General features: G+C 51.6%; 1 protein-coding gene across 3 annotated transcripts in view; it reads left to right on the forward strand.

Moving 5' to 3' along the window:
- MYO18B (myosin XVIIIB) overlaps positions 1-22,480 on the forward strand; it is a 175,917-nt gene extending 153,437 nt beyond the window's left edge. For 2 of the 3 annotated variants that reach the window (XM_070399451.1, XM_070399453.1), the window contains 5 exons: positions 689-819; positions 6,664-6,708; positions 7,847-7,984; positions 18,440-19,685; positions 22,281-22,480. In XM_070399451.1, coding sequence (XP_070255552.1) covers positions 689-819; positions 6,664-6,708; positions 7,847-7,984; positions 18,440-19,673 — 1,548 coding nt within the window. In that variant the 3' untranslated portion in view covers positions 19,674-19,685; positions 22,281-22,480. The remainder of the gene's footprint in view (positions 1-688; positions 820-6,663; positions 6,709-7,846; positions 7,985-18,439; positions 19,686-22,280) is intronic. The other variant, XM_070399452.1, reaches the window with a different exon arrangement.
- Positions 22,481-25,669: the final 3,189 nt, after the last annotated feature.

Consider the following 25,669-nt stretch of genomic DNA (forward strand, 5'->3'; position numbering starts at 1 on the left):
AGAAGTCCGATGCACCCAACTCAGTTCCAGCGCTGCCATTAAGCTTTCTCTACTCACAGCCTCAGTTTCTCATCTGTGAAATGGGAGCAGTAAGGGTGACACATTTGCCAGACTTGTGAGGAGCCAGTGAGGTCAGGAGCGGGAAACACTGAATATAGTGCTGGGCACAGAGACCTCCAAATAAAGGCCAATGGCTTGCCAGCTCTGCCTTTGCTGCCTTGGGGGACGGAAAGTTGGGGGAGTCGAGGTGACAGAGTCAAAAGGGAACCATTCTCGTTCTGCCCTCCCCCCAACCTCATGCTCCAGATCCATCCCTGGGGCACAGACTCAGCTTCCAGAGCATCCTCTGGGGCACTTTGGGGAAACATGCATTGGTTCATGCATTTCCTCATCTGCCCGGGCAGCAGGTGGTGCAGGTTCAAAGCACGGCCCCGGGTCGCACCCCCAGCAGAGGGGAGGGTGTCTGTCCTCGGACCATGCCCTGGAGGCCCTTACGCATCCACTTTCCCCATAAAATCCAGAGTGTTGATCTGAGGGTTTGATAGCCCGTCCCCAGAGAGGGGTACCCACCATGCTAATAGGTGCTCGGTGCACTCTAGGCTGAGCACGGGGTCTGCCTCTTCCCCGGGCCCTCATGGGGGGCTGGGGTTCGTGCCCAAGGCTAGCGTGGCCGTGGTCTCATCTCCAGGAGAAGTACGTGGAGGAGCTGGCAACAGTGAGACAGACCCTCCAGACAGACCTGGAGACATCCATCCGGAGGATTGCTGACCTGCAGGCGGCCTTGGAAGAGGTGGTGTCCAGTGACAGTGACACAGAGAGGTAACCTACTGGGGTGCTGGGCGCAGCAGGTGGGCTGCACCCTGGGGAGCGCTGTGGTCTTCAGTGGCCAGAGCTCCCACTCAGGGGTCTGGGGGCCACATCTGCTGGGAAGCCCTGATGTGTTCGGGGTGGGAGGTATCTGGCCAGCTCAGGTGAGGAAAGACAGGATGCCACCTTGCCCAGCTTGCCAAGCCTCTGGGGAGTGGGGCAGTCTGGGGAGTGGCTACAGAGGGACTGCACTGTGATTTCAGACAAAGTACATGTCCAATCCGGACCTGACTCCCTCATCTGTAAAGTGGACGTGATGCTATTGGACAAACCACATCAAATTGCCAAGATTCAGCCATTTTCTTTTTAATATGTTTTTATTGATTTCAGAGAGAGGGGAGAGAGAAAGAGAGAGAGACAGAGAGACAGAGAGAGAGATATCATTGATGAGAGGGAATCATCAATCGGCTGCCTCCTACACACCCCACACTGGGGATTGAGCCCGAAACTTGGGCATGTGTCCTGACCGGCAATCGAACTGATGATTTCCTGGTTCATCAGTCGACACTCAACCACAGAGCCATGCCAGCCCGGCCGCTTCAGCAACTTTTGATCTACAGACTGGACATTTTGTATATTCAACCCATTACCTACCTCATAGGGTTATTAGTGAGAATTAAATGAGTTAATAGATGAATATCACTTAGACGAACATCTACTGCATGTGTGGGCCGTGTAACTGCTGTAAGAGTGTGAGCCATGTTTATGCAGAATAAGAACACATTTTACAAAGGCAACAACTAATTCAAGGACGCAAGATTAGCTGGCTGGTCATCGGCGAGACCACTCCAGTTCAGTGCCAGGGCTTCTCTCCTCCTCGGAAGACAGGCTGCTTCTCGCCACTCACTCGAGCCTCCAGCTGCCAGGGGCCATGGGTGGGCTCCTCGGCTGGTAGGAGTCGGAAGTGTCCTGGCGGGGCACACAGCTCCTGCTCCCCGGAGCTGCCTCTGTGGCCTCGGCATGTTGTTTCTGTGAAATGACAGCTGCCTGTCTCAAGGCCTGGGCTGCGGGGGAGACATGTTTTGTGCATGGCTTTGATAAGGAGCAGGGTGCCTTCACCTGACCTTGAGAGGTGGTCCCCTCCCAACACCAACCAGCCACCCCTGCACCCACCTGTGTGGGCTGCACCAGCCCCTGTCCCTCATGGTCTTCTCAGAGGGAGTGGGGGATGGTCCAGGCTGTAGCCAGAAGAGTCAAAGGTTAGACCACAGAGTGCAGCCTTCTCCATTTGCACATGAGGAACCTGACCTCAGAGAAGTTCAAAGTCACACAGCAAATTAGCACTATACTCAGACTTAGAACCCAGGGCTGCTCAGGTTCCTGCCCAGACCTCTGCCTGTCACACTCCTTTCAATAGGGTGTATCCAGGGGCCTGAACTGACCAGTGGGCATTGTGGGCATGAGATGGGCAGTGAAGGAGAGATAGGGAGTTGCAAGTCAGCTTTGGTTTAGCCGGTGGAAAGAACCGGACATCTGTGTCAGAGCTGACTCTATCTCATCAAGAAAAAAGACTGAAAGGAAGTACTCTCATCCCAAGAGAAAAGACACTACAGGTGACCTAAATTTTTGTTTTCTTCAAGCTTATTTCTATCTTCTAATATCTCTACAATGAGCATACGCACACACACCCGGCTACACCAGCACCCTCCCTGGGAGATTTTGCTCACGTGCTAGTAAACGAGGTGCTTGCTACGGCTGATCTTAGCACGGGAACTGGCTCTTCCCTTGATGCAGGCCTGGGCAGGTCCTACGCTGCTCAGAGACATGTAACCTCCGACTTTCCCACGAAGTTGCTCGTGCCCAGCATCTTCACAACAGAGACCCAGCGGCTCTAAAGCCTCATGCTCTTGCCTCCAAAGAGAGGGCTTTATCTCAAAAATCTCCAGTTTCTGCAAAAATGGCTTCCATGCACATGGAGTGTTTCCACCGCTCCCTACGAATTTGTACAGCTGCCAAATTGCTGGTGAAATGGCAGATACCGATGTCGCAGCTGCTCCCAGCCCGTGATTACACGGAGGGGTGCCCCGTCCGCCACCCCTCCTCCAGTTCTATTAGCGTTGTGACAGCATAGTGTTTGTAATTACAAACTCCTATTGCTGATGTTACCGCTTGATGCTCAGCTAGCTCTTCTACGAATAGAAACGCTAGAGCTGTTGCGTTTGTTATAAAGGGACCTGGTGGCTGCGTATACTAGTACTTGTGTTGTGTTTTTTTTTTTTTGTCAACGAGCAAAGCTTCTGAACCATCTTGACTTGCATAGTAAGACATTCCTTTTCAGATGAACAATAAAAATCACAAAGATGACAAAATTGGAAAGGGGAGAAGAGGGGCCGTGGTCGGGGGTGTGGGGACAGGCCAGGCAGGAGGTGTGACAAGAAGCAAGGAGCAGATTCTCACCTAGGGACTAAGATCACAGAGACGAATGCTCTGGAAATGAGTCCTCTGGAAATGAGTCCTCTGTGCTGAGTGTATATTGTACCTTTTCCAGCGTGTATCCTTTTAAATTGGCTAAAATCAGGCCACAGTGGGACAAACAGATACCTGGGCCTCACCGAGGATCGAAGCTGCCATTAAGGGCCTCATTCCGAGTTAGTGTAACAGTGGGCCCAGGCCCTGGCCACACTGTAAAGGCTCCTGCTCCACAGTAGGGCAGGCTTTGGAGCTGCCCACTTCTCTTTACCTGAGGAGGTAAATGAGAGAAAAGCACTTCTCTCCGCTCCTCCCCCTCCACCCTACCTTCCACCGCTTTCTCGTCCTTCTCGCCACCTTCCTTCCTCTCTGGAGATGTCCACAGGAGCCCCCTGAGTCCCCGGGTTCCTTGATGTGCCCCAGAACCCCAGGCAGGATCAACTACATCATTAGCGGGCCCAAAAGGAGATAAAAATAGGGGTGGTCTTGTTCAAAATGCATTCAGACTTTCATGACAGTGACAGAGCATAACTCCAAGCACAGTCCCTCTGGGCAATGGCGAAGCCGGCCCTGACCCCACATGGTTCTAGAGAGCATTTCTTAACTCTCAGCAGGCCTTGGTTTGAACTCGCTGCCCTGCAACTTGGATCTAAAATTTACAGGGAGCACAGATTTCAGGAATAGCACAGGGATGGGGGAAGACTGGGGGAAATTGCCCACAAAGAGATCTCAACACATTTTGGAGAACTAATACTGTACAAACTACGTCCTCTGGTCACAGGGCGATTGAAATGGCTGTCAGCAGTAGACAAGGGCTATATGCTTGGCTAGGTTGCGGAGCTGCTGTCCGGAGCAGAGGGCCCAGCCCCGGCCCCAGTGCTGCCCGTGCTCCTCCCCGTCCTGGCAGCTCCACGCTGCACTTCCCTCTTAATTGTCTTGTCACCGGGGATAAGAGGTTTGGACGGGAGCCTGCGGGATTGGTCTGAGGTTCTTCTCCAAACTGAGCTCTCAATTAGGATTCCGACCCGCGCCGGGAGGGAGAGTGGTGCTTCCGCTCGCTGGAGGTGAGGTTCTTTGAGAGACTTGTTCAAATTATAAAAAGTCACATTTCCCCATGTTGGGAATTAGATCCGAGCGTAACAGGCCTTCCAGGCTGGAAGCGTGGCTACGTGCTCAGAAAGCCAGGTGGGCTGTGCGGCAGCATTTAAACGCGTGCTCTCCCGCTCTGGAGCACTGCCTGGTAACTGGGGCTGGGGCGCCAGCCTTCTTAGATTAATGGGGAAATGCTTTAGGCGGTTACCCCAGGCTCGGAGCATGCTCATTAGTCATGGAGGGAGGGATGCGTCCGCTGACAGACAGCCCCATCCATCCTGGCCCAGGGTCTGCAGCTGCTCTGCCTGTCTCCTTGGCTGATGGTTTGGGGTGGGGTTGGGGGTGGGGGTGCGTGTGGAGAGGCCAAAGGATGACCTCTGACTCCAGGATCAGCTGAGAGTGTATCCATTCCAGCTGGCCCAATCTGAGATGAATGTTCTAGAAAGAGTCCTCTGTTACTGTGTTGAGTTCAGTTGTATATTATCCTCTTCACTTGGCTGAAATTGGACTGCAGTGGGACAAGTAGAAATATCTGGGTCTAGCCAGAGATCACAGTTGCCATTAAGGGCATCATCCTGAGTGAGTTTATTTATGAGTGGGCCCCGGCTCTGGCCAGATGGGCCAGACAGGCCTTGGAGCTACCCGCATCTCTTTTCCTACAGTTCTTTTACCTTCTAGTTTGCTCTCCCCTTTTGGAATAATTAGCATGCCCTGGGACTGGAGAAAAGCTTAAAAGAATTTCTCCCATATTCTAAAAAGGTTGATGCCCCATTCCAAATTAAACACAGGACCCTGGCGTAGGATGGCGTATGTTTCGGCAATGCCACAGGGGCCACATGCTTTCTAGGCATCTTTGTAGCTTGTGAGGCCTGGATACCCAGCTAGTGGGGTTCACAGGGCGTGAGCGCTCCACACTCTTGCCTACTCGGGCGTTGCAGGAAACAAATGATCATTCTGCTAATGGCCACTCTTTCCTGGGGACCTTGTGGCCGGGCCGTGCAACCCACCTGTTTTGCATATATTGTTCTCACACAAGTCTCTGAGGTTGGTACCATTATCACCCAAGTCTGCAATGACGAGCTATTTCTTAGAGAAGTCTGGAGATGGGCCCCAGCTCACCCAGTGAGTAACGGGTTGTGATTTGACTCCAGGCTGACTCCATCACCCACGCTTCTAATGATTGCGCTCTGCTGTCCTGCCGAGCATGCCCCTTCTCCCCTCTTCCTCCTGTCAAGGTCTCTGTTCTCTGCCACGTAACTGGCCTGTCATTCTGGCGAACTTGTGTCTATCACTGTGATGCGGGCCCAGTGCACTCATGTATTACTTCCCCGGCCGTGTTTGTATTCAGCCTGGAGTTGTCTGGCAAAGACTTGCCCTAAAGGAATACAACAGAAGACAATTAATTATCTTGCTAATCGTCAATCTCCTGCCCACAAATGCCTGGCACATTTATTTAAAAACCTCATGCGCCAAGGTGAGAGAAAGAAGCACTGACTACGGGTATTGGGAGATGAGGGTTCGGCCTTGGCTGCACTGCCATGTGGATCAGCACCATGGACAGGTCTCGCGGCCTTCCTGGGCCTTAGCTTGCCCACTCAACAGGTTAAAATCATCATCATCTTCACCACCACCACCACCACCACCACCACCACCACCATCATCAATGGAGCACCTTTTGTGTTAGGACATACAGAGAAACAGTAGGGAACAGATAAACATGGACCTGCTCATAGAGCTTGCAGTCCAGCAACACTTTCTTCATATGGTAAAAGGGTCAATGGGTCTCAAACTCCCTCCTTTGAGTGGAACCCTCGTTTTTTACACCAAAGCAAACCCCTACAGAGAATTCTAGCTTAGGATGGACTACAGCCATCTTTTGATTGGCATGAGAAAGGGAGGTTTGGGACCCTCCTAGGTCCCTCTCCCTGACCCCTTGGTAACCCCTGTGAGACCTACCAGAACTCAAGGGCTCATTGGACCATGGTGCACAAACTCAAGGACCTGCCATGGTCAATAATCCATGACTTGTAAAAAGTCCACCTGGTGGTGAATTTAAACACTGAGACACCCCCCGCCCCCATGGGGCTCATACTCATGGGGTCACCTGGGTGAATAGTGGTCACGAATTAACAGCAGCCTCTGCCTTCATTAGCTCTAAACACTTTCCTGTGCTGGGTTCAGTTGAAGATGGTTCAACTGACACCTGTGAGGAGGTATGCCCGGCTGTCCAGCAGAGAGAGGCCTCGCTTCCTGGCAGCAGGAGGATAAACCGACTCTTTCTTGTGCCTCCTCTAGTGTCCAGACGGCAGTGGACTGTGGTGGCAGCGGCAGAAAGGAGATGTAAGTTCACCCTGAGTAGAACGAGCAGCCGACACCACAGCCAGGAGCAAGCGCCTGGTCTCTCTCCAGTCTGCAGAGGGAACGTCCATGCCTCCTTGGAGAATGATCAGCAATGCCCCTGAGAGCTCTGGCTCCATAGTCGTAATACACAGCACTGGGCACATGTTATCGAACTGTCCAGCCTCTTTTAGACAGAGAGATGCCCAGGACTTAGGATGCCACTGTCCTCCGCAAACACCTTCGGTGGCTCCCTATTACCTCAGAATAGACTTTTTAAATGGACATCTGAGCCCTGCACATTCTCACCCTTACTTCCTTGTCTACCCTGGACTCCTGCTTTCCATATTATCCATGCTCTGCCTTTTTATGACCTCCTGACCTCCGAACCTGTGTGTAAAATTCCTTTCTCCGGGCCCTGGAGGGATAGGCCCTAACCTTCCAACAAGATTTAGCTCAACTTCCCCTGTTGCATGCCTTCCCTATGCTTCCAAGAAGCAGTAAAGATTCCTCTTTATTGTCCCGCTCTATGGCATTGATCATTTTCTCCTTATTTTCATGATTATTTATACAGATGTCTACTGTGCTATAATGAGTTCCTGAGGGCAGGGTCAGTGTTGGGTTCATGTTTATAGCTCCTTCCAGTGGTACCTGGCATAGATTATTCTGCAAATAAATACATTTATATTTATATTTATCAGAGACAGAAAGATTCTGGGGAAGGCGGGCAAGGAGTTAAGATCTTCACACTTACCATGTTCAGTAAACATATCACTTGGTATAAAATTCAATGCCAAATATACTCTAAAACTGGAGGTGCCTCAACATCCCTAATAGAGTATTTATCTTCCCGAGGAAGAGCAGTGATCAGTAGCATGGGTATTGGATCCCAACTTCATCACTAATTAGCTGAGTGACCTTGGCCAAGACCCAAGTTGGCCTTCCCAAATCCCATTCTCTCATCTATATAATGTGGAAATCACCAGCCACGACCCCTCAGGGATGGTGTTGTGAGAATCAATTGAGGTTATGCATGTACCGCCCTTAGCACAAGGCCTGGCTTCCATTAGGGGTGACTGTCTAGTTATTGCTGTTACTGTGGTTGTCATCATGGTGACAGTGTCCTGCATTCTGCTTCTAGAGATAACGTCTCCATCCTCAGCTCCCAGCCAGAGGGCAGCGTGCGGTCCTGGTTGAGCTGTACTCTGTCCGTGGCCACCGACACCATGAGGAGCCCCTCTCGACAGTCAGCCATCAGCAGCCGCATCCTCAGCCCCAGGTAAGAGTGTCTCCTGTTGCCTCTGGATGGCCAGTGTCTCAAAGAACCTCAGACTTTGAAGTCTTTCCTTTCCTCTCTCCTACGCAAGGACAATCATGGTCCAGATGGTTTGAGATAGGCCCCGGCCACTTCCTAGCTGTGTGACTCTGGGCAGGTTGATTACCTTCCCTGGGCCTTCACCTCCTCATCTGAGGAACAGGAAATATAATTGTACTGACCACCCAAATAGATGAAATGATGAGGATCTAATGCAGCTCTCCATAAGGTGTGATTTTCCAAATGATTTTAAATAGCACAGGGTGAACATTTTTAAAAATAGCTGTGTATTTATTATAGCTGCCTCCCATCTAAGGCAAGATCTTGTTTCCCACTTATAGACAGTTCTAGATTTATAATTTTTTTTAAATCAACACAGTCACTTGAGTATTTTCATATTTTTTTTTTAATGATGAGTCAGTATAAAGACAGACCAGATGACTTCTCCTTCAGAGGTTTTTGCTTCGTTTGAACATCAAGATTTTGTCTTTTTCCTGGAGTTCAGATGCCTTGACTTTCAGTTCTTTCTATTCATAGATTCACAAGTAATCTGTGAAGGCATCCCCCTTTCAAGAACTTAAAATATAACTGAGAAGGTGAAAGTCCTCTTGGCCACCACCCCAATCTCAGCTCCCTTTCCAATGGTATTAACCATCTTCAGTCTGGCGTGTATCCTTCCATATCTCTCTCTATATATTTATAAACATATGTTCTTGTAGTAAGTACATAGCATATTTGTGGACTTTTAAAAAAACTAAGTGACATGATGCTCTATTGTGTATATTACGCTACATATAAATTCTTACATTGCACCTCCTTCCCTCAACCGTAGACCTAGGCACTCCTTCCCTGCCTACGCCTGTCACCTTCTGAAGGCCTGTAAAAGATCTAAAAGTCATGCCATGGTGTATTAACTGTAGTTTTCTTGTTTCACTTTTAGTTACCTCCTGGGTATTTGCCATTAACCTGTAAGGCTTCAAAAAAAAATCACACATCCTTACGCACATGAGCAAAGGGTTCTCTGGGTCAGAAAGTGTTTGCTTTTTAAACTTGACTAGATTCTAGCAGGTCATCCCAGCGTCCCTTCAGTGTGACATGAGACTCCTGTCTGCCCATCCCCATGTCACCTGGCACATCTCGGAGCTTGAGAAGTGAGTCCCTGGGACGTTTCCAATTTGACTGAGAGAGGTCACTCTGAAAACAAAAGAGGGAGAAAGCCGTCTTCTGCCAAAAAAATATGAGCATTCTCGATTATTTATAAGGGGATATCAGCTTCGGGGAAATGCAGCTAAAGCTTTATGATTTACAGCCCGGGAATCGTGCAGCCGCTGCGAGAAAGGCAGGAGCTTCTGAAACGGGGGCACTGTGTCACCCTCGTGGCCCCCGGAGCGGAGTTTATGGGCTTGGGGGTGGCGGCCACACTTGGCTCAGGAGGGTCTCTCCACGTCTGGCCACAGGTGTGCCAGGGGCTGTTCAGGGCCTGGTAGCTCACCTGGGCCCTGCTGGGTACCCGGCCTCTCCTTCCTGCCCCCTCAGGGCCATTGCCCTGCTAGAGGGTGTTAAGGGGCTCTCTCCACCTCCCCCATCCTCACAGCGCTCCCAGCCCCAGCTCCCTCTGGATACCCATCCCCACGCCCAACGGAACCCCAGACTGAATGATGGGAGTGAACAAGATCATGCAGACAGAAAATGAAGGGGGAGGGGAAGAGAAAGAGAGAGGGGAGGGGAGGAAGGAGGAAGAAGAAGAATGGGAGAGGAGAGGGAGAAAGAGAAAACACACTTACTAGAGTGTTTGTGCTCCACGTTTGGTAGCCTTGGGAAGTCCCAGTAAAATTGTGTGCATCCTGGTCAGAGACAACATTTATCTGTAAATTTCAGTGACCAATCTATCAGCACATAATTAGTGATGCTGTGGCTTGAATTTATTACCAAACATGGCTCTCCACTGTTGCTGTTGGCCGTGTACCATCTTGCAACGCGAGCGTGGAGATTATTGTATAAATTATTCTCACTCACATAATCATCGTGATTTTAATTACTGTGTAATCTTCGCTAATTACTGTTGTATGTATCATTTGCTTTGGTGCCGACGTAACATAACTGCTTTCCTTTGGCTAAAAAAAAAAATAAAAAAAATGGCATGACAACGTTTCCCGTTTTCTGGGGGGAAATTGCTTTCTGTAAACATTCCCAGCCCCATCCTCTTGGCTTGTGGTTCTTTTGTTTAAAAGAAAAAGATTTAGACACCGCCACCACCGCCTTCTCGCCCCCCTGTTGATTTTTTTTATTTGCAATAAGGCTGGCTTGAATTAATAAAGAGGTCTAAATTATAGGGCATTGTTTTAAAAATAAAGTTGCATTACTTTCAAGGAAAGGCAATTACTTCTACGGAAGTGAAAGCCAAGGACGGGTCACGTGAAGCCCGCTCCAATGATTAGATCAGACTTCTTTGTAATTAGTTCATTAATTATGTAAATATGAATGGATGGCACTTAGCATTAAAAACAGCTTGTTCTCAAAGTAGGTTAAGCATCCATGCTAATCTCATTCCAATAGTACATTTATTCACTGGTCGCCTCGCTCATAGAACCAGAACTCCGGATCATTTTAATTCATCCCGAATGTCCTTGATGAAGGGGCCTCTTGTGAGCATGACTTCATGTCTTCCTAGGACAAAGGGGCTCCTTTCAGATTTCTCAGGATTAGGAAGACGAGTGGGAAAGATGTTAAAACGGAGGGTGTGGAAGTGTTCAAGGCAGACACCTTGGACCCCAGGCCTGAGCAAGGGAGACCAGACGTGCGCTCTGTCCAGGAGTCATCCTGGGAGCCAGCGGTCCTCGCAGATGGCTTTCCATGGAGAGAGGGTCTTTCCTTGCCCAGAGCTCCAGGTCTCGGAGGGTAGATCTGTGGGATGCCGAGGCTCACCTAAGGCAGCTGCAAGTTTGTGTAAAACCATTTGGATTCGTCATTGATGGTCCAAAACATTGTTCTAGAGTCGGTGGTTCTCTCATTGAGCTAAATTTTTGTTAAGTGAACTTATTATTAAAACATACATCCTTCATATCCATGTGATTTTCCGTATCTATACGTCTTATATGAAATTCTAAAAAATTAGTCAGACCTTTGTATTTACTACCCAAATCAAAACCAAACCATTACTACTCTTGGAGTTCACTCGATTGTGAACTGGAAGTTGGTTTTGAGTCTATTTTAGGTCCAGAGAAGAGGCATTGGCTGGCTGATAAGTAGGGGTGTTGTGTTAGCCAGATGAGGCAGATGGAGCCCTTAGTTCATTCTGTCCGCACTTCCACAACCCCTCATCTTCCCATCCCTCCATTCCTTCCCCCCAGGGGTGGGGAACCTTTTCTCTGCCCAGGGCCATTTGGATATTTATAACATCATTAGCAGCGGGCCATACAAAATTATCAACTTAATTGGTCAAACGTTTAATGAACTCACCCCCAAGGCCTTGTCAGGGCCAGATCAAGTGATTCCGCAGACCTTACATGGCCCACGGGCCGGGCGCTCCCCACCCCTGCTTTACCCTTTCCATCCCATGACCTTTCCGGTAAGCGCTCTGCAAACACTGGCTGTTCATAGAAGAACTAACAGTCTTGTTGGGAGACACAAAGGAGTAAACAAGCAATTCCAGTGCCGAGTGACGGGGAAGCACAGGGGCTGTGGGCGGAGGACACCCCTAGCCCGTCCTGGGAGGTGGGGGAGGCCGTCTGGAGGAGGCTGCACTTGGCCTGAACATGAAGGGGTGAGTAAAAGTGTTTGCTTTTTAAACCATCTATAGAGCAATGGTTTCTCAGAATCACCTGTCAGTTGTCACTTCCTTCCTCTTTACCTCTCTCCCTCCTTCTTTCGTTCTTTTTTTAACAACTCTGTTAGCCTTCACCTTAGTTGGATAATGACTGATGCTTTTTCGTATTCACTTCGTTTCTATCTTTACCTCCTTATCTACGTCTCTGTATATCTTAGACACATTTTTATGCTAAACAATGTGAAAGTAACTGGAAAATGTCATGACAGTTCTCTCTAAATCATTCCACATCTTTCTCCTGAGAAGAAGGACTCTTAACTATTGCACCGTTATCACACCTAAGAAAATGAACAAATCCATAGTATTGTCCAAGATCCCAACATTCATATTACCTCATTTGTCCTAAAATTGTCTTATATCGTCGTGTTTTTTAGAAGAAGGATCCTATTAAGGATACACATTGCATTTGGTTGTTTCGTTTCTTTGACACTGCTCTCTCTTTTTTTTGAAGAAATAGACTTTATGTTTAGAAGTCTCAGACCTACAGAAAAAGTAAGCAGCATGTACAGAGAGCACCATATACCCACTCTGTCCCTACACACAGTTTCGCCTATGAGTAACACCCTGCATTTGCCATTAGTCTCCTTTAAGCTAGAATCTTCCCTCCCCTTTCCTTCCCTGCATGGAAGTAGACTTTTTTGTAGAGTTCCGGGTGTGATCCTGATGGGCAGCTGTGCTCTAAGTCCCCTGGTCCTCGTAGCTGGGAATCACTAAGGCTATATGCACAAGGCCGGGCAGATTCTGCTGATCCACAGAGGGGACACAGACCCATAGAAGGGACACAGGCCAGTGCCCACTGAGGGCTGTTCACTGCATAGGTTTCTAGAAAGTGTCAGAGAGAAATCACGTAGGATCAGAGAGAACAACAAGGAAGGCTTGAAGGTTATCTTGTCTCCTCAAAACATCATATTATCGGGAATAGAGGATATTTATTTAGAGACACTTCTTTTGGTTGCTTCCCACGCATGCACTGAGCAGGGCCGGGGATCAAACCTGCAACCCAGGTATGTGCCCTTGACCAGGAATCAAACCCATGACCCTTTGGTGCGCAGGCCAGTGCTCTAACTGCTGAGCAACCATCCAGAGCAGGAAGAGAGGATATTTAAAGAGTATTTTCTGGCTCAAGTCTCTGCCCCTTCAGGCCAAGAGTGACCAGGCTGAGGACCTGGGTGCCACTCATTCCACCACTTCCCCTCTTCCTTGGTTACTCCCTCCCCTGGCTTTTCCCTTTCAGCAGGTGGCCTTTCCAAGTCCCGTGTCCCTGCCCGTGAAACTGAGATAGCTGCCCTCACTTGTCAAGGGTTTTGCAGACTGAATAGCTAATAGCTGGTAGGAGGGATCTTCTCTCCGCCTGCGTAGCATGTCTTCTCAGACCCCACATCCTTCCCTCTTCCGAAAGCCTGGCTCACCCCACACCTCCAGGAAGGCTGTGCACGAGGCTCCAGCACCTGCTCTCTCCCCCGGCAACATCCTGCTGCACTTGCAGCCCGTGGTTCACAGTTCGCCTGGAACTTCCCTCGCTGCTGATTCTTCTTCAAGGGTCAGCCAGTCTCCACGCCTACAACGTGCCCTCCCGGAGGTGAAGGTCCCGTCTTCCTCTGAGCTCAGCCTAGCATTGCGTATAGTTAGACCACAATGGGAGCCTCGGCTCTGCCACTTGCTCTGCAAGCCCACTTGCCTCTTTGAGCCTCAGTTTTCTCATCTGTACAATGGGATAAGGGTCAGTGGAGCAGAGTGGTGAGGGGGCATGGATCCTGGAGGTGGACTCCTTGGTTTAAATCCACATTTTCCCATTTATCACACGACAGATTACTGACCTTTCTGAGCCTCGTTTGTGGAATGGGAAGATTACCATAGTATCTGCTTTAGAGGATTGTTGAGAGGATAAAATTGAGTAGATCTGCAAAGCCTAAAGGCACCATGTAAGGCAGCTGTTATCCAGAATCATGCAGAATTTACCTGTGCGCTCTAGGGACTCAATAAACGCCTCCTTTCTCTAGGGCGTTGAGCACGGTTTGGGGCACCTTGTCAAGTGTAATTACAGACCATCAATCGCTGTGTTGGGCTCGCTTACAAGGCCTCAGGCCATCTTGAAAGGACATCTGGTTTTCCTTCCCAGGCCTCGCCAGTCTTACAGAACATCAGTACATTTTTAATTTCCTCTTTAATTTCAGGGTGTGGATGAAGAATGGGGGTGACAGCGCACCTCTGGGGATGATTCATGGTGTCATTAAAACCTTCTTCAAGTTCCCTGTAGCTCCGCTGGCCCCGGCTCCGCCCGAACTCTCAGGCCTGGACATTGTGTTTTTTCGCTGTGTGATTGTGTCTGATGCCAGTGAATCCGGCATCTGTCTGCTTGACTCGGATCTCACTCTTTTGGTTCGTCGTGTCTCAGTGGATTGGGAGAGATGTTCACGTGTAGATGTGAGTTAGGCCGTTGGAGGTTTCTACTCAGCTGTCTACCTGGAGGGCGTGTGATGTCAGGGCAGGGAAAAGCATGAGCTTCAGGGTTCAAATCCAGGCCCTGCCCCTTAGCAGTGTGACCCTGGGCTAATGGTTTCTCACCAGTGAGCCTCCGTTTGCTCATCTGCAAGATGGGGTGATGAGTCTGATCCTGATGAGACCGATATATACAAAACGTGCACACACGGCACTTTTCACTTGTCACTGGGTATTCAAGGAGCGTGTCCTGGTGCGAGAGCCGCTGGGACCTGGGGGCTCCCTCACAGGACAGCCTGGCAGGGGCAGGGACACCTGTCTCAGCAGCTGGCTCGCTCTGGGCTGACTGACTACTTCATTCTCCGCATCCTTTTCCCGTTCTGCTCAGAGCAGGAGCACGTGTGAGAATCACTGATTCCCGAACCTCTGCCCTCATTGCAGGCCTTCTCTAGCCCTGATAGAAGGGGTCGTTCAAGAAAAACAATCAAGCAAAAGCACTAAGAGTTTTAAACAACAGCAGAGGGGGGCAAAAGTAGGCTTTCCGTGGCGCGTATGGAAAGCAGTCACAGCAGGTCTGCGAGGAGGCGGTTCCGTGTGGCTAGACCAGGGGTGGGCAAACTTTTTGACTCGAGGGCCACAATGGGTTCTTAAACTGGACCGGAGGGCCGGAACAAAAGCATGGATGGAGTGTTTGTGTGAACTAATATAAATTCAAAGTAAACATCATTACATAAAAGGGTACGGTCTTTTTTTTTTTTTTTTTTTTTAGTTTTATTCATTTCAAACGGGCCGTAGTTTGGCCACGGCTGGGCTAGACTCACGGGCAGGCAGTGGAAGTCCCCAAGGTGCTCCTGGCCTCTCTCCTTAGAGAATCGCGGTGCCCGCCTGGCGTTTGTCCCACCTGTCTCCCCGCAGCTCGAAGGGCCTGCTATTCATCGTCCCTTCCCGGGGCCAAGGCTCTGGGAGGCAGGCGCGGTGATATCTTGATTATCCACCAGCCATCCATCACGCGAGGCCGATGGAGGGACATCCCCTCTGAGCCAAGCCGTGCAGTGAGGGCAGCTTGGGCGGGGGGGCGGGGGGCGAGGCAGGAGATGGGTCTGCCCAGGCTCCTGGCTGGGGACAGCAATGTGTGTCTTAGATGCCCACAGCTGGGCCAGAAAGAGAGAGAGGCCCACCCTGTGTCAGACAGCAGCTCCGGGACCCTCTCCTGGAGCCTGCACGAGGACACCTGGATGCAGATGAAATTCTGCCGCCCCTCCCAGAAAGGAGCGGGCACAGGAGGTTTTTACTCGGAGTCATGGCGTCAGGCATCAGAACACGATGGCACAGAGATGGGACCGATTTCTGAATGGCAAGCCCAGGAGGTGGCACTCAGCCAGACTGCTTTCCTTCCTTCCCCCGCCTCCCTTCCACACCTGTCCTCCCTCCCTCACTCCCCCACACCCTCTCCTCTCCAGCCCCCAGTGTCCACCCTGCTTGGCTTGTGTCTCTGCTCCAAGCGCACCAGCTGAGGCTATGAAGACACCAGACAACTCTCGAACGTGGGACCCAGCCCACCCTGCCCCCAGGACATCAGGCCCTGGGCAGAGAGATTGGTGATCACAGCCCTGTGGCCGCCAGGCAGGGGCCCGAGTGGCTGTGCGGGGACGTTGGGGGGGTGCGCCTTGTAGAGGTGTTGCTTCTGTGCTCTCTCCCGGAAACCAGCACTCCTTCTCCTCCTCTTCCTGCAACTCCCCTTCCCTCCCTTCCTTCCCTCCCTGTCCTGGCGTCCGCAGCCAGCACCGGGGTGGGAGCTGGGGTGAGCGGACGGCAGAGTCCCAGGCAGCGCTGTGACAGGAGCCCTCGAAGCCGCCTGCCCCACGTGGGGCTGAGCACCGAGCACCCAAGACACATCCATCACCCGCTCCCTTCAGGGCCCGAGGCAGGACGGAAATGACTTCTGTCAGCTCCGCGGCAGCCCACTGCCCCGGCAGCTCCGAGCTGTTTATTAAAAAAAGAAAGAGTGAGAAAGCCATCTTGCCGTGTAGTAGGGGAGCGATTCCAAGGCAGTGATGTTGACAGACACACTTTGGGGTGATCATAAAGGAGCCCTTCACTCCCTCCCCAGCCGCGTCCAGCTGTGACGGAGATGGAAGCTGACAGCCACGATGTGGGAGGAGGCAGCTGCTCCGGGCGCACAGGGCCACCCCTTCTCGGGCTCCAGGAGGCAGGAGGCCACCTGCCCGCTGTTCTCTCTCCGTCCCTCTGGGCACCTCCGTGGAGGCTTTCCTTGAGCCCAGTAGTGGGCTAGGCTCAGGGGATTCAGAGATTAGTAGCAGTAATAACGATTGCCATTAACTGTTAATCATGAAGAGCCATTAATTATCGGTTATTAATTATTCATTGCAACTGGTAACCATTATTTGAGGGGTTAGGTGCCAGACCCAACACCCAGGGCCTTTCTCTTGTCCCACGACTTCCCCGCAAGGTCACCTGGTGACCTGTGCAGGAGGAGGCGGAAGGACTGCTCAGACAGCAAATGCGGAGGGGCTTGGCCGTCCTCGGTACTGGCATGGCTGCAGCAGGTGAACCAGAGGGCAGCTCGAGGCTGGGAGTAGGGAGCTTGATCCCGCAGGAGGACGGAGGACGGTGAGGGGAGTGGGTGATGGAGGTGGCTCATAGACACGGTAGGTAACCTTGACCCTGTGTCTCCCCGCCCCCCCCCGCCACCCCACACACACACACACCGTGATCTCCACCCAGCTGACCTCAGGAATCAGAAGAGGCAGATGAGAAGACCCAGCCCGGTGCCCGTCACGCATGGAACCTTCACCAGAACATCAGCGCCACGGCTGCCTCCCACGGGTCCTGGGTCTGGGGAGGCGCCTGCCAGCCCCAGAAGAGAGAGGCTTATGGGACAGTTGGAGCTCTGGCCTCGGGAGCTCAAGAGACAGTGTCTAGGTCTCTACCCACGTCCCTGGAAAGAACCCTGACCCCTGCCCTACCTGTACCTCCTTTCTCCTCTAGGCGGCACCTGCAGGGCCTTTGGCTGGCTTCCTTCCCCGACTCCAAAGCCCTTGGAGTTACTGCCCTGTCCTCTGGGATCCTGGGGTGGCAATGGTGACATCAGACTGTGGTGGGCGAGGAGCCTTCCTCAAGGTCTCGGCCAGAATCCCAACCACCTTTCTGTGTGGAGGGCCGGCTCCCGTGTGCAGCTAGAGCAGCAATGCAGAGGGTGGACAGGGGCCGGTAGCCTGCCTGCGCCTCACTCCCAGCACCTCGCTCCCAGCCTCCTCCAGTCCCCTCCAGTCCCCAGCTCCCAGCTCCGTCTGCCCTGCCCAAACCCTGGCCCTTTTGCTTTTTATAAATGACAACTCTGCAGGCGGGCAGGAGTGGCGCTGTTCGTCTTAGAGGAAGGACAAGTAGGTTTTTTATTTATTAAAGGGATGGTTGGCGGACTGCGGTCTCTCTCCTTTCAGCAACATCCTTCATCTTATAGTCCAGGCTCCTCCTTTTCGGAAGGAAAGTGATGTGGGCTCGGCTGCTGCAAACCGACTCTGCAGGGAAGCCAGGCCTGGTGTCGTCCCAGAATAGAAGCCATCTGTCCCCTTGTGCTGGTCTTGGTTTCCTGTGGGTTTCATGCAAATCTCTCCCCTTAGGAGGGACCGGTCTTCCCCCCACCAGGACCAATCAGGGCGTCACAGGGCATCCCACTGAGGTGCACATTTAGGCCACTGACTTTCCGAAGCCCTTCTGGTGGGCCTGTCCTCTGGGCTTGTCCCTGAATAAGCAGCTAGCCTCCTGCAGGTCTCTCTCTGACTTCCAGAAGCGAATGACTTACTCCGCCGCAGGCTCTGGGACAATGGGGCCCATCCTGTCAGATAGGATGCCTCATAAATCTAAGTCACTCGTCCTGCCTGCGTGTTAATCTACTCGAACGTACTTAGCTGGGTTTAATTATAGACAGAAATTGCATTTCAGAGAGCAAGGAGAAATCATTTACCTGGCTTGAATTTGCGCATTAAATCACGCGGTTCATTTGAGAATGCGGTGGGGATGGCATTTCCAAAGAAAAACAATATTAGCGCCTGTGCTTAGTGGCTCCCGCGCCGCTTGCACAAATTGTATGAATTGCACGATCCCCACCAACTGTGTCTTTCTTGTTGGCACAGGACGCACGAGGAGGCCGGCGATGCCGAAAGCGTCCGGCGGGTGTCAGCCCTGAGCGGAGCCCAGGGTGCCCCCAGCAAGACCACGGGGGACAAGTCCCTCTCTTCCCTCTCACCCCTCTCCCTCCGCCGGCAAAAGTACTGCCATTTTGGGGATGGCGACGAGAGTGACATCCAGAGGAAACCCCCAGAGAGATCAGGAGTCCTGTCTTGCTCCCCCTCTTCCCAGAGGGGAAACACATCCCCGGTGTCCAGGGAGAAACTGCCCAGTCCTTCGGCCGCCCTGTCGGAGTTTGTGGGAGGACTCCGGAGGCAGAGGGCTCAGAGGGGCCAGGGCTCGGTGCTGGGCCTGGAGGACTGGCCCACCCTCCCCATCTATCAGACCACCGGGGCGTCCACGCTGAGGAGGGCGAGGGCCGGCAGTGCTGAGGGACACCTCTCGCTGAGTTCCCCGCTGGAGACGGAGGACTGCGCTGGGCCATCCGCTGGTCTCCTACGCTCCACCAGCCTCAAATGCATCCCTTCCCAGGGCAGGGAGGGCACCCCGCTGCTCCCCCAGAGGCCGAAGACCCGGTTCAGTTCCTGCGAGTCCCTCTTAGAATCAGGGCCCGGCTCGGGGAGAAAACTGAGCTCCCCCTCCGCACCCAGGGACACACTCCTGTCGCCCACGCTGCGTCCTCGGAGGCGCTGTCTGGAGTCTTCCCTGGACGACGCGGGCTGCCCAGACCTTGGGAAGGAGCCGCTTGTCTTCCAGAATCGCCAGTTCGCCCACCTCATGGGGGACCCTCCGGACAGCGACCCATTCAGCTGGAAACTCCCGAGTCTCAACTACGAACGTAAGGCCAAAGTGGATTTTGATGACTTCCTCCCGGCCATCCGGAAGCCCGAGACTTCGAGGTCGTTGGCCGGAGCTGCCAAAGATGGGCAAGACAGTTCCCGGCACTCCAGCGTCCACTTTGAGACAGAAGAGGCCGACCGGACCTTTCTCTCAGGGATCAAGACCATTTTGAAAAAGAGCCCGGAGTCCAAAGAGGACCCCGGTCACCTCTCCGACTCATCCTCCTCCTCCAGCTCCATCGTGTCCTTCAAAAGCGCCGACAGTATCAAGAGTCGACCAAGGATCCCACGGCCGAAGGGAGACGAGGGAGAGCGAACGTCGCCCGGCAACAGAGAGCCGGGGACGGGAAGGAAAGAGGAGGACGTGACGAGCATCATGAAGAAGTACCTGCAGAAGTAGGAACCAGCTCAGGTAAAGGACCGGCTGGGTCGTCTTGGGGGGTATAAGACAAGATCATCACCAGGGCCCGGCAGCCTAGAGCAGGGGTGGGGAACGTCTGGCCCACGGGCCATATAAGGCCCAAGAAATCATTTGGTCTGGCCCTGCCAAGGCATGAAGAGTGAGGCATTAAATGTTTGACCAAGTATATAGCAGGCTAATTTTTAAGTTGGTAATTTTGTTATAAATATCCAAATGGCAGACAAAAGGTTCCCCACCCCTGGCCTAGAGGAAATTGGTTGCTGCTGCTGCTTTTAATGCCGTGACTGATTTCTCTGGAGGAAGAGGGTCTGTAGAGGTGTTCGCTCATCAGAAACCTGCTGCCAGGTGCCACCTGTTTCTTTGCTCTTTAAAATGCAGACACATCAGAAAGCAAGAGGGTCCTAGGGGACAAGGCTAGAGAAGGTGCTGGCTTTTAAAGCCGCTTGGTCTGGCCTTTTAAAGCTCCCCCGCCCCCCCATGTCTCTCTGCCCCATCATGATGGGATCATGGTGGTAGGGTCAGGCCAGGGTGGAGGAGGCCTCGAGTATAGTGGGGTTCAACTCCTGCATTAAGTGTCCGGAGATAAACTGAGGCCCAAGGGGGAGGGAGGAGGGGACGTGTGCAACCGTCACAAAGGAGCAGTGTGGGAGGAGCGGTGCCCCTGTCCACCGCCTGCTCTCCTACTCCCAGCGCTGACCCTGGCACCCCTCTGCAGAAAGGCAGGAAGAGGCACTGACTGTGAATGATGGCTTCCTTGTATTGAGCGTGTATATATATATATCAGGTGGTCACTTAGTACCCACAATACCCCAGGGAGGTGGTTGCTACTATTTATTCCCATTTTACAGGCTGACACACTGAGAATCAAAGAGGTTAAGACACTTGTACCAAATCACGCAGGCGGAGCTAGGATCGGAAACTCCAGAATCGCCACTTTTATCTGTAATGTTAGTCCGTATCCCAGGCATCTTCTTGGGTAAACTCAGATGGAGCTGGATCTTTAAGGAGGCTGCCTCCATTGCCCTCAAAAAGGAGGTGGATGTTCTAATCACATATCAAAAGGGGTGTTGGGCCCGGCTGGTGTGGCTCAGTGGTTGAGTGTCGACCTATGAAGCAGGAGGTCACGGTTCGATTACCAGTCAGGGCCTGGGTTGTGGGCTTGATCCCCAGTAGGGGGTTTGCAGGAGGCAGCTGATCAATGATTCTCTCTTATCACTGATGTTTCTATCTCTCTCTCTCCCTCTCCCTTCCTCTCTAAAATCAATTTTAAAATATTTTTAAAATTTTTAAAAAGGAGTGTTAGAACTCATGGACTCCAACCTCAATGTTGAACAAATGAGGGAGACCTCAAATCAAGGTCCCCCAGTGGGTCTGCCATCAACCCAACCACCCTGACTCCCAGTTCAGTGCTCTCTGCCCAGAGGCAGGGCCAGCCCTCGACAGCCCCTGCAAGGGCACATTCACACCTGAGCATCCCAATTCCTGGCCCCCAGCTGAAATGCAGAGCCCCTTGCGGCAGGATGGGCATCAGCGGAGGAGGAGTAAGAAACTCCCTCCGGGTTCAGACGGAATATAAACCCACAGACCAGTGATCGTCCATGGCCACATTAATCTCCCCTTATCAAACCTCAGCGCTCACCACCGCTCCAGGCTCAGGCTGCAGGTGCGCGCTCCGCCCCAGCCCTCCTCCCACAGGCGTCCTGGACCAAAAGGAGCCACGTACCCCGCCCTCCACTGCTGGAGACCTGCTGCTTTGCGAGGCACCGTCAGCCCATCAAAAAGCCATTGCCCCTTCCGTGGAGATGGTCTCGGATGTTTCAGAGCAAATTAATTTGACTTTACATGGCCTTCTCTCTGCTCTCAATTACCGAGGAGAGATCTGATACTCATTTACATTATTGTGCTCTCGGGGACACAGAACGCAGTTTCAAAGGCCACGTAAAGGGCACGCGTCCATAAGGAAAGAGCAGCCCCTGGCAGAAGTCGACGCAGAACATCTTGTCTCTGCCATTTCTCCTTAAACTCAAGCTCCCTTCCCCCTCCCAGCCCTGCTCACTGTGATGACAGAGCGCCCGCCTAAAATGTCCCTCTGCCCGGACCTCCCGGCTGGAGTCTGGGACTAAACAGTGCGGCCCTTTCCCCAGGATGCGAGCATGTTACGGGATTTGGGGCCAAACGAGCTCGGTTCTTCCCGTCACTGGCCACGGGACCTTGGGCAAGCCATGTGACCCTGCTGAGCATCTGCGTCTCAGCTGGAAAACAGAGAGAATAATACCAGCCACGAAAAGTGACACTGTGAGTCGCAGGAGAATGCGAGGGATCCCGAGGACAGAGCCCAGCCCCCTGTGGCTGCACTAAATGTCAGGTCACCCTGCCCTGGGAAATTTGGGTCCTGCAGGAACCCTGTCCCTGTCTCCCGCCGTTTGTTTCCCGTCCACATGTCTTCATTCTTTTGGTCACATCTCTGCAGGAATGCCACCTGGGAACATGGGCCTCCAGGCACCCCCCCCCCCCAACTCTCGCTCTCCTCCCCAAGACTCAGTTCCCAGGTCCCATTGATCAGCTCTGACCTACGTTTGTTTCCAGCCTCCTGAGATGCACTGCCCTCGAAGACTTCCGACTCCGCAGAGAGAGACCGGCCCGGCCTCCCCGGGGGCCCTCAGTCCCACTACAGCGAGCGTGGCCGCCCTCAAGAGGAGAGAGGGGTCCAGCAGAGGCCTATCCCGTGGGGCGTGGGTCTCCCAGCGTGCTTGGTCTGCACAAAATAAAGTCTTGGCTCCTTGGCATCTGTGTCTTCTCTCTGTTCTCTGATCCTGTTCCCCGGACTCTAGAGGGTTGATGGGCTGCGGCTGGGGTTAGAAGGACTCTGAGGAATGGAACCAACCCAGACTCTTTGTAGTTTTCAGTGACATACTGCTACTTCTCTCCCTCTATGTCTACATGCAATGGTCTTGCTCCTTCTCTTCATTTGTCCAGGTTCTGCGCAAGTGTCACCTTCTCCAGGAAGCCTTCCCTGATTGGTCAAACTGAAATAACCTTTCCATTCTCCCCTAATTCCCATACTTACCTTGTCTGTTTACTTTCCATATTGTGTGCATATGTGTGGGCAAGCATCTAAAAAATTTTGATGGATGAATGAATGAAGGAACCAATGAACAAAATAATGTGCCTGCCAGGTACACACACTGAATGCATGTGACACACTGACATATATGCATGCCTCTGAATGTCTGCCCATGTCAACATCCAAGAATGTGTGAACATCTCCTAGTCTCCCATACACCTGACATATACGGCCCTACCACACACACAACAATATACTCATGTACATAAACTACACTTGCATAGGCACATGAAGAAACAAACGGATACCTGTTTCTTCAAACATCCTTGAAGAATTAGTAACAAGAACAAGTTAGCTGTTTATTGATCACATACTATGTGCTAGCCATTATGCTAAGCGTTCTACACATCTCACCACAACTTTATAAAAGGTCCTGAGAGATCAATGTACTTAATTTCCTATTTACAAAGGCGGGACTAGCTTATGCCCACATATGGGTAGCCAGTGCCACCTCTCTTTACATTCCCACTGGCACAGTCTCCATGCCCTGCCCCACCCCAAGGGGGCCTCTGTCGCTAGGAGGCCTCAGGTGTAGCCAATCACAGCTCTCGCCAGGGAGAGAGAAGCCCTGTTTGTATCACTGGTGTATTAGTTTGCTAGGGCTGCTGTAACAAAGCACCACAAATTGGGTGACAGCCCTCGATGACAGACTTTTTTCCCCTGGATCCTTCTCCCAGCCTCTACCTGCAAAGCATGGATTTAAAGAGTGTTCATGGCCTTCCTGGTCCACTCTCTCCCCCCTTCCCCAAGCAACCACTGTCCTGATTGGTACCCTGGTAGGTTAGGTTTGCCTGTCTTAGAATTTCACATGAAGGAGATCACACAAAATATACTTCTCTGTGTGTGTGCAGACTTCCACTCAGCAAAGCGCTTTTGAGATTCATCTGTTATTGGTGACTCAGTAGTTCCTGGCCTTTTTTTCTGAGTAATAGTTCATTGTTCAGATGAACCACAGTCTCTTTTATCTGTTTTCCTGTTAGGTGACTATTTAGGCTGTTTCCAGCTGTTAGAAAAAGACCTGCTGTGAACATTTGCATTCGAAGCTTTTTATGGATGTTATTTTCCCTTCTCTGGGATAAATACCCAGCAATGGATTGCTGGGTCAGAGGGCAAATGTATGTTTAACTTCCTGAAAAGTTGCCAAACTGTTTTCTAAAGCGATCGTGCCGTTTTTCCTTCCCACCAGCAGCGTAGGAGGGTCCGGTGCTGTTGCTCTTTTAATTATAACCATTCCGGTGGGTGTGTAGCAGTGTCTCCGTGCGATTTTAACTGGCATTCTCTAATGACTAATGATGTTGAGAACTTTTTCCTGTGCTTACTGGCCATTTGCATCTATTCTTGTGTGAAGTGTCTGTCAAAGTTATTTTTATTGAATTGCTTGTCTTTCTGTTATCAAGTACGGATTCTTGGTATGTGTGCTGGATGCAAGCCCTTTGTCAGATATGTGTTTTGCCAAAATTTTTTCCAGGCTATGGCTTGCCTATTTATTCTCTTACAGATATATTTTGATGAGCAGGCGTTTTTATTGTTGTTGAAACTCAGTTTATTGTGGGGTTTTTTTCCCCTTCGGGCATTCATATTTTTTTAAATCCGTTTAAAGAAACCATTGCCCACCCCAAAGGCCATCAAAATATTCTCCTACCTTTTTCTTCTAGTAGCTTTTTGTTTTAGCTCTTACATTTACGACTGTATTCACTCATAATATACCAGGAATGTGCCAAGGGCTCAACAGGGAGTCTCTTATTTAATTTTCCTTAACTTTTTTATTTTATTTTTTTAATATATTTTATTGATTTTTTATAGAGAGGAAGGGAGAGAGATAGAGAGTCAGAAACATCGATGAGAGAGAAACATCGATCAACTGCCTCCTGCACATCCCCCACTGGGGATGTGCCCGCAACCAAGGTACATGCCCTTGACCGGAATCGAACCTGGGACCTTTCAGTCCGCAGGCTGACGCTCTATCCACTGAGCCAAACCGGTTTCGGCTAAGATATTTTTATTGATTTTAGAGAGGAAGGAAGAGGGAGAGAGAGCGATAGAAACATCAATGATGAGAGAGAATCATGGATCGGCTGCCTCCTGCACGCTCCCTACTGGGGATTGAGCCACAACCCGGGCATGGGCCCTGACCAGGAATCGAACTTGTGATCTTTTGGTTCATAAGTCGACACTCAACCACTCAGCCATGCCGGCGAGGCTCCTTAATTTTGTTTTGAAGAAGGTACAAACACTATCTCCATTTTCATTTAGGTCTTTTATGGCGTTTTTCTCATTTACTCACTTGTTTGTTTCACAAATACTTGTCTAAGATGCTCTTTGGAGCCGGGTGGACCTGCCCTCCCCACCCCCCACTCCCCGTGTTTGCATTTGACCTGCATGTTGAAAACTCAGCCCCCACCCAGAGAGAATCCAGGGGACAAGGGAGACACGACTATGGGCAGGAAGGACGTCACAGAGGAATTGCTTGGGGGAGCCTTTGGAAACCGAGTGAGATGCAAATATTCAAGCACAAGGAGAAAGACGAGGAGGGAGCGGGAGCACCTGGGCAAAGGCCCAAGGCTGGCGTTCCTCTCGCTGGGATGGTTGAGCAGGAAAAAGCTTTAGACCACAATGTAGACCAGACAACTGTTAAAGGATGGAGGAGGCGGATTGGGCAGGGAGCCTCAGATCACGAGCTACATCTGATAAAGCCCAACCAATCCAGAAGGGAGCTCCGGAGCACAGTGGTCCCTCTGCAGGAGCCGGCCAAGGGCAGAGGCGCCCGCCTCTGGTACCCTGCTGGGTTAGGGCATCACCCGAGGGCTGCCCTCCGAGCACATGGCCTTGGTTTGAAAGCTGAGGGAGATCC

This window comes from Myotis yumanensis, unplaced genomic scaffold (assembly GCF_028538775.1).
Source record: "Myotis yumanensis isolate MYYU_CA2020_CCGP unplaced genomic scaffold, mMyoYum1.0.hap1 SCAF_19, whole genome shotgun sequence".
Lineage (NCBI taxonomy): Eukaryota > Metazoa > Chordata > Mammalia > Chiroptera > Vespertilionidae > Myotis > Myotis yumanensis.